Source organism: Pteropus vampyrus, unplaced genomic scaffold, assembly GCF_000151845.1.
Source record: "Pteropus vampyrus isolate Shadow unplaced genomic scaffold, Pvam_2.0 Scaffold500, whole genome shotgun sequence".
NCBI lineage: Eukaryota > Metazoa > Chordata > Mammalia > Chiroptera > Pteropodidae > Pteropus > Pteropus vampyrus.
This window is the reverse complement of record NW_011889281.1, coordinates 296,573-305,195: the sequence shown is the minus strand read 5'-3', so window position 1 is coordinate 305,195 and position 8,623 is coordinate 296,573. Positions and strand designations below refer to the sequence as shown.

General features: G+C 62.7%; 1 protein-coding gene across 1 annotated transcript in view; it reads left to right on the top strand.

The window, feature by feature from the left end:
• The first annotated feature begins 2,048 nt into the window (after positions 1-2,048).
• TAF4 (TATA-box binding protein associated factor 4) overlaps positions 2,049-8,623 on the top strand; it is a 26,443-nt gene continuing 19,868 nt past the window's right edge. Inside the window, exons 1-6 of the mRNA XM_011382984.2 lie at positions 2,049-2,240; positions 3,541-3,660; positions 5,615-5,734; positions 6,509-6,631; positions 7,082-7,171; positions 7,735-7,980. Of these exons, the coding sequence (XP_011381286.2) occupies positions 2,049-2,240; positions 3,541-3,660; positions 5,615-5,734; positions 6,509-6,631; positions 7,082-7,171; positions 7,735-7,980 (891 nt within the window). The remainder of the gene's footprint in view (positions 2,241-3,540; positions 3,661-5,614; positions 5,735-6,508; positions 6,632-7,081; positions 7,172-7,734; positions 7,981-8,623) is intronic.

Here is an 8,623-nt window from a genome sequence, read left to right as displayed (position 1 = left end):
ATCTGTTTGAAATGAGTGATTATAACCAGAGTTTACAAGATCTGGAGCTGTGATAATGTCATTAAAACATGGTGTTCTGATGCTGCCTGGGCTGTCACGCGTGTGCCTCAGTTTTCATTTTGGAATGGGTGACTGTGATACAGGGTTACCAGGGAAGCAGCCCCCCCAGCTCCAGTACAGCTGTGGCACTGGTGCAGACACACGGAGCCAGGTGGGTCAAGGTCAGGTTAGAGCCCCGGCTTCTGGAGCCTTCTGCCATCTCCTGGCTCCCAGGCATCTGCGCTGTCTCTTGCTTAGCCACTTACGGACCCACTCGGAGATGCTTTCAGTCCTGAGAGGCGGAGCTCCCTGCTTCCAGGGTCACTTCTCGCAGGACTTCTGGTCCCTTCCCTGACTTCTGTTGCAACCACAGCCTCTTTGGGCTTTTGTTTCATCAGCATTTTAAGCACATTGCAATTTTGGGAATATTTGTCATTTAGATATTCCTTTAAATTTTTGTAGACGCAACTTTCTAATCCTTAAGGCGGTTGTTATTTGAGTTTTTTACGTTGACTGTCATAGTAACAGGTGTGACATTGGGGTGCTAAGCCGCGCAGGTACTGCTAAGCCTCATTTGGCTCCTTATCCTGCCAGCAGTGACTTGGTGTCTACAGTTCGTAAGAGGGAGGAGCAGAAGGTCCCGTGTGGATAGATGAGTGTGACGAATGAACGGGTTTGTGAGGACGGCATCCGGAGGTGCTTACCAAGTCATTTTTGGGGAGTCTCTAGCACAAGCATGGGCCTGAGTGGTGGCCGTGCGGGCCCCAATGTCCCACCCCAACTCTGGTGGCCGCGTGGCCACCCAGGCTGTCCCCTTTCCCGCCAGGCCTCTCCTGGGTGCCGTGTACACTTCTGATCCGGTGTCGTCATCGGTTTCGGTGACAACTCTGGGCCTCCCTCTGGCCTGCGCCGGCAGCTCCCAGGTGTGGAGACCTCGGCAGAGTTATTCGCAGCAGCCTGGTTTTTGTTTTTTGTTTGTTTGTTTGTTTGTTTGTTTGTTTGTTTTTAGTTTCCGAGTGGTTTATTTTCAAAGGGCCATTGTAGAGGGCAGCTCTCTTCATGGGCACATGTGGTTCCAGGGGCCTGTTGTTTCTTGGTGTCGTGGTGGCTGTCACCAGAGCCGGGACCCAGCAGCTTCAGAGGGACCTCAGAGTCCTGCACGGGTTGGGGACGCGACGGCTAATGGAGGTCCCCGGCCTGGCTTTTCCTTTCCCAAGCGTACCCCTCCGAGGTCCCCCTGCCAGGAGGACACGGGCCTGGCTGGTGTGGGTGTGGCGTGGGTGCCGGGCGGCTGCCGAGGCCTCACGGGAGGAAGGCTCCGTCGCTGACTCCGTTGTGGAAAGTTAAACATGGAGCTGGACGGCTGAGCCACTGCTGCTGAGGGGCCCGTGCTGTGATGGGTGGCCGGGCTCTGAAGCTAAAATTAGTGCCAAACCGACCGACGGATTTGCTCTCCAGTGACTGAGCTGGAGCATCGCGCATTCGAGTGGCTCTCCCTGTCGGCGTCTGGGGGTGTCCCGGGTCAGCTGTGGGCACAGTGGGAGAGAGGGGAGAGGTGCCCGGGCGCCCTTGAGCGGACTTTTTGGAAGGGAGCTGTGCTCGGGGCTGTGCAGGACGACAGACGGAGGAGCCCCTGGTGTGGCCGTGGGGACTGCTGGCTCTCAGGTCCTGGCCAGCTGTGTGCACAAGGGACAGGGGTGGCGGACTTGCTCCAGGCAGGGCTGGGGTCTGAGGCTCCAGGCCGGGGGGCAGCCGCGGTGTGAGCCACAGCGTGTGTGCGGGAGTCCTCGTCGAGGGGGCTGGTGGCAGGCGGCGTGGCCAGCGGGAGCTTTGCTGCCTGGCTCGTGAAGGAGGTGCGACCGCTCCTTGAATCCCGGGAGGAGCCCACGTTCCTGTCCCTGTCCCGTGGGCCGTCTGAGGGGCAGGTGCGTTGGGAGTCCGGCGACTCCATTTACCTCTCCTCCTCCTTCTCCGAGCCGGCAGGCCCCCGATAGAGCCGGTGCTTTCTGATGCCGGGTGTCCTTTGTCCCCTAGGTATGGTCCTCGTGCGCAGCGAGAATGGGCAGTTGTTAATGATCCCTCAGCAGGCGCTGGCCCAGATGCAGGCGCAGGCCCACGCGCAGGCCCAGCCTCAGACCGCCATGGCGCCCCGCCCTGCAGCCCCCAGCAGTGCCCCTCCTGTCCAGATCTCGGCCGTGCAGGTGAGTGCGCCCCGCCCTGTCCCCGCGGGGGTGGCTGACGCTGTGGCAAGGCCGGCCCCGCTCGGAGGAGCCAGCTCCGAGTCCAAGTGCGCGACACCCGCCCTGGCCCCCGCCCTGCTCTCCCGTGACCTCGCCTTCCTGTGCCTCAGTTTCCTTCTGCAAAGTGGGGATTCTGCCCGTGCTCCTGTCCCGGGCTCTCACGAGGGCCGAGAGTAGTGGGGTGACGTGGAGGAAGCATCAGCGTCAGGGAGGCGCACGGGGGCCGTGTGAACCGTACAGAGGGCCCCCCCTCGCCCACGCGGGCGCTCATGCCGTAAGCGGTTGCCGCCCGGGCCCGGAGGCGGCGGCGGCAGGACCATCCTGCTGGTGAAGCAGCGTGCGGGGACCGGCCCCTCCGCAGCAGGCGGTGTCCCTCGTCCGTGTCCTCATTCTGCTGTGGCCACGTGCCGGCACGTTCTCCGTTTCCACTCCGTCTGCCGCTGTCACTCTGCTGCTCTGAGCTCCGTGGCTGGTCAGAGCTCAGGGGGAGAGGGACTAGAAAGCTTTGGAAGCCTACTTCCTTTCCCCCGCGAGTTCAGCTGCGTCCCTCGGTGGCGGTGCCCCGGCACTGCAGGGGGCTTGCGGAGCGCCCCCTTTCCGTGCTGTCTGAAACAGCTCAGAAGCGTCCAGGGCCTGCCTCGTCCCGTCACGTGCGGAGCAGGCGTGAGGCATCGGCGGCTTTGCGTGTCACTGTCTGAGCGTCGGCATTTTGCCGTCGGCCACCCTTCACACCAGCTTCGGGGACACCTTGCTCAGGACTTGAGCTGTCCTTCCTTTGGACCTAGGTGTCTGCCGGCTACCGGGACCGTCTGTTTTACACTCTTCACCACTGGGACCGGTCTTTAGACCAGGGGACACATGCTTCTCAGTGCCTTTGTCACTTTTTTAGTGCTTGTGAACAAAGTGACAAGTCCACACAGGGACCGATTTCCCAGGTGCAGGCTCGCCGTAGGAGCCGATGGTGTTTTGTTGTGCCGTGTGAAGATTCTTTGCTTTGGTAAGAAAGGTGTAGAATTAGGGTGGCTTTATCCAGAACTGTGAGTCCACCTGTAGACGCACTCGAGTATGTCGCTCTGGAGTAAGGATTGATTTTGAGGTGTGCTGGCCCGCGGGGAATTACTGTCACTTGTCGCTCCTTTTAGATGACGCTAACTTGTTTTCCGGGCACCTGGGACCCCTCTTATTGCACGGCAGGTGACCCCAACGACCAGAATTACTGTCACTTGTCGCTCTTTTTAGATGACGCTTATTTGTTTTCCAGGCACCCGGGACCCCTCTTATTGCACGGCAGGTGACCCCAACAACCATCATCAAGCAAGTGTCCCAGGCCCAGACGACGGTACAGCCCACCACGGCGTTACAGCGCTCGCCTGGAGTGCAGGTGTGTGTCCTTGGCGCAGAGGCGGGCGCACGTGTCGGGGCGTCGGGCGTGTGTGTGCCTATCGCACGCGACTTGACGGGTGGTGACAGTGGCCCTCGTGTGGGCAGCAGTCCCCGGTCCTGGTGGTGCGTACTCGTGTGTGACCCCCACACACCTCTTACCGGTGAGGCATCAGTGATTCATGGCTTCCAGAACTGTCCATCTCAGCCAGTGCGGCCTCCTGGCGGTGACCCCTGCTGTCAGGGGCGCTGGCACACTCCGGCAGTGACCCCTGGCGGGTCAGCCTGCTGTCAGTGGTGGTTTTTTGACCCGTGTGGAAGCCGTGGACGCGCCGTGTTCTGGAGTAGGGGCTGAACTGACCTCTCTCTCGGCGGGTTTGATGCTCAGCCGACTCCGCCTCTGGTCTGTGAAGCCTGGAGGAGGCCCGTGTCCCGGCTCTGCTGGCCCCTTGCATGGCAGAGGGGACCCCTGCCAGGCGCGCAGCCTGCTCTGGGCAGCCGGGGCGCTGTCCCCGTGGTGGAGGTGTGTGTCGGTGCCCACTGGAAGCGCGGGTTTCACAGGGTGTGTCGTGTTTCATCGGGCACCTGGGCGGGCCGGGGCCGTGCCTCGGCGCATGGCCGATCTCGCGTGATGCCCACCACAGCTCTGCGAATGGCGGACCACGGGCAGTGTGGGCAGCCAGGGGCTGGAGCGCCTGGCGCTGCCCAGCACTGGCTCTGCCCCCGCCGGACCTCGCCCGCATGCTCCTTTGGCGTCTGCAGTGGGCGACGGTGCTGTTTAGAGCCGGGGCAAGAGCGGTTCAGCCCAGGGAGGGAGCCGAGCAGAGTCCGCTAGGCGTGGCGGGGCGCGCCCCGAGTTGAGGGTCTGGAAGGTGTCCTCTGACAGTGTGGTGAGGCGCACTCAGGCCCGTGTCCGGTTAGTGGAAGACGAGGGCCGTCTCGGCTCCGCGGGTGCAGTTTGAGCTCGTTGGCCGCAGGACAGATTGTGGGAGCCAATCCCATGTAAGGGGGACTCCCGGACACGCGGGGCCCCCGGACGGCTCCCTGCCGCTCCCCTCGCTGCCCAGACACGGCGGCATGGTTTCTCCTCCTCTGGTTTTTTCCTTCGTGGCTTTGTTTGCCATTTTCTAGTTATAAGTAGCACGTGCCCAGTGTTACGAGTGGAAGCCCCAGACTGAAGGAAACGCCATCACCGCCTCCAGCTCACAGGCCCCTGATGCTGGGGTCACTAGGGCACCTCCGAGTCTGGAGGGGTCAGTAGAAGTTGCAGCTGCCACTGGTTACAGTGTGCCAGCGCCCCTGACAGCAGGGGTCCCCGCCCGTCACACACGGGTTGCACTGCCCCTACTTTGCGAAGTCGTAAAATGGGTTGACGGCAGGGTCTGTCCATTGGAAAAGGACCCGCTGAGAAAAACCAGCAGGTGTGGAGCGGAAGTGTCGGTGGCCGGACAGGGGGGCAGGCTGGGCCCCCATGCCTGAGGTCTGGTGGCCATCTGTTCAGCGGGGAGCTCTCTCAGCCCTCCTATCGCTCCGAACCCCCTTCCCTGACGTGTCCGGATGAGAAGGAAGGGAGGGTCTGGGGGCCGAGGGCGTGGGCCCCTCCCCTGTCACCCCGCACCACCCCGCACTGGGGCTGACAGTGTGGGACGTCCCGGCCTCCGTCACCGGGCTCTCTTCAGACCAGCTGTCGTCGCTGATGGGCCAGGTGCGTGTGGCAGGTGGCCTGAGCCGGCCACCACGTAACTTTCGGGGACTAGCGACAGCCGGTGTCTTGCCAGCGGTCGGCGTAACCTGTCAGTTTCTGACGCAGGCACGAAGCCCTGTCCCTCAGGTGTACGGGACTGCAGCGCGGGGGTGCGGTCTGTCACGGGTCCCGAGGGTCCCCAGGGGGCCCACCGGACGCGGAGGCCGCCTCCCCGTAGCCTCTGTTCACCTCCTGCTTTGGGTTCTTGTAGCCGCAGCTCGTTCTGGGTGGCACCGCCCAGACGACGTCGCTTGGGACGGCGACGGCTGTGCAGACCGGGACACCTCAGCGATCGGTCCCAGGGGCCACCACCACCTCCACAGCTGCCACGGTGAGTGCCGCCGCGCCGCGCCCCTCGGGCCTGCCACAGGCAGTGGGCCACGTCTGGCCCACGGCGTCACCCGTCTTGCCTCTCAAGGTTCCGGGGCTGGCTGGGGCCCCACGGCCCGTTCGTGCAGCTTAGAGCGCCAGCCACAGCCCGGACACGCGAGTGCCTCGGGGTGTGCGTGGCTCCCCGGCACGGGGTCTGAGAGCAGAGGCCTCAGGGGTATCAGGAAGGGCCCCCTTCTCCTGCACGGGGCTTTCGGGCCACAGAGGACCTGCGGTGGCAGGCACAGCCAGGGGCGCTGGGAGACGCGCGTGGACTGGGCAGAGCTGGGGCACAGTAGCACGGTGGCCCGTCGTGACTTGCCTTCCCGTAGCGTTGGTCTGCGTGCGGCTGTCTGAGTCGGTGGGGTCGCGCTGGACGCTTTTCCCTGCTCCTCTGTGAGCATCGCGCGTCCCCAGCAGCGGCGTCACAGCGTGACTCCCGTTGTGCGTCCGGACAGGCGTCAGGTTGTCTTTACGACCACCGGCGTCACCGTGAACACTCCGCGATTCACCTCGTTCACGTTCTGGCTGTTTCTTCCGCTTCCGTCCTGAAGGGGGGACGGCGGGCTGCGGGGCGCACGCTCTGGTCTGCACCCCATCAGCAGGCCGTGGCAGTTACTGCATTTTCTCAAGTTTAGGGGAGAAATGCGCTTCTTGCCTTCACGTCTTAGTTGAAGCACAAGCGGTGACGAAGGTGTGCTTTCTAAGACTTTCCGTCCGTATCTTTCGAACGCAGGAAACTATGGAGAACGTGAAGAAATGTAAAAACTTCCTGTCTACGTTGATAAAGCTGGCGTCGTCCGGGAAGCAGTCCACGGAGACGGCGGCCAACGTGAAGGAGCTGGTGCAGCACCTGCTGGTGCGTGGCGCGCGCCGTGTCGCCGGGGCCTCCCTGTGCGCGGCCGCCTCCCGGAGCTGTCGCTTGAGTAAAGTGCCCCTGCGCACCCTCCGCCTGCAGCCTTGGCGTTGCCAGTGAGGCCGCTGCGAGGCTGGTCCGGCGCCTGAAGAAATGCCGGGGGCGCGGGATGCTTGGGGAGCGTTGGGTGGCAGCTGGGTGAAGGGAACAAGGGGGAGCCCAGGCGCAGACGCCACCACCAGCGGGCTCAGGAAGGGCCGGGCGAGCCCCCAGCTGCCCCCGAGCACGCCCGTCGGCCAGGACACGCAGCACGCCGACCTCCTGACGCCTCCGTCCAGCCCCAGCACGGGCTGGGACACAGCGGACCGTGGGCCACGAGAGCAGGGCGTCGCCGAGCAAAGGGGCGCGTGCACTCCCTCTCACGGGCATCTCAGTGCGTATTTTATTTTTCAGGATGGAAAAATCGAAGCCGAAGACTTCACTAGCAGGTTGTACCGAGAGCTTAATTCTTCACCTCAACCGTACCTCGTGCCTTTCCTGAAGGTGAGTGTGAGGCCCGTTGACCGGCTCGGGTGTCCGGAGGCAGGAGTGCGGTTTACAGTTGTTGCCGCTGTGTTTGAAAGGTCAAAGCGCCCTGTGAGGAATGTCCCGGTGTCCTCTTCAGAGGCTTTTCTGGGGGTTTTGAGACCCCGGGTGCTGCGGCCATTGCCCGTAAGCACAGGGCAACCCCCGGGTGGCCCGTGGCGTGACAGCTGACGGGGCACTCACCCGGGGAGCACCCAGGGCTTCAGCGGCATCGGCAGCCCCCATCAGACAGTCTCTGATGCTGTGGCGTTCTTAAGGGCATTTTAGAAATGCTCCTTTTTTTACCGAGAATAATCTTGGTGATGCACGTGTGTGTGTGTGTGAGAGAGAGAGAGAGAGAGAGAGAGAGAGACACACACACACACACACACATTGATACCTGATATCAGAGGCACCTCCTCAAGATCTGAAACCTACGCTCTTTGGCCTGAGAACCTTTCTCGGACGGGCTCCTTCGGGGTTTGGGGGAAGGGAACGCGCAGCCGGGCCGCCCGCCCGACCCCGTGTCTGTTTCTGCCCAGAGGAGCTTGCCCGCCTTGAGACAGCTGACCCCCGACTCGGCAGCCTTCATCCAGCAGAGCCAGCAGCAGCAGCCGCCCGCCTCGCAGGCCACCACTGCGCTCACGGCCGTGGTGCTGAGCAGCTCGGTCCAGCGCACGGCCGGGAAGACGGCGGCCAGCGTGACCAGCGCCCTCCAGCCCCCTGTCATCAGCCTCACGCAGCCCACACAGGTGGGCGCTGGCAAGCAGGGGCGGCCCACGCCGCTGGTATGCAGGCGGGAGCCCGTCGCCCCGGCTCAGGGGGACCCCCTGCAGGCGGGCTGGGGCGTCAGTCTCCATAGTTAAACCAGCGGCCGAGGCCCCGCAACCGTGTAGTTTGTTTCTCAGTAAAGTAAGCATGGTGGCTTTTGTTGGCACGTTTCCAGGGTGTTCGTGGTCAAAACGATCGAGATGCTTTTGCAGTGACTGAGTTGGGTGTTGTCTTTGATGAAGGGCAGTGGCCCCGTGCAGGGGACAGATGACGTGTGCTTGGTGCTGGACACGCCGGCTGGGCTGGGTGGTTCTCAGATGCCGAAACTGCTGATGGTTCGTGTCCAGTATCCTGGGCCCTGAGGCTGGAGGAAGGACGTGTTTGCTCCGGTAGCAAGATCGGTGCTTTTAAGATAATTTCAAAGAGATTCCGTTCTCATTAAAGACAGCTACAGAAACACGCCACGCAGGCTCCCTTGCGAGCACGTGGCAGGCGGTTGTGGGGTGGGTTTCACGGTGGCGCGTGTGATAGATAACCAGGCAGCGAGCCGAGAGCTCACGGGGCTCCTTGCCTGCTGGCTTACGACCTTTGGGCGTCCCATGACACACCCTTCAGGTTACCTTCGTGGGATTCAGAATCCAGCTGTGGCTGCCTGGCCCC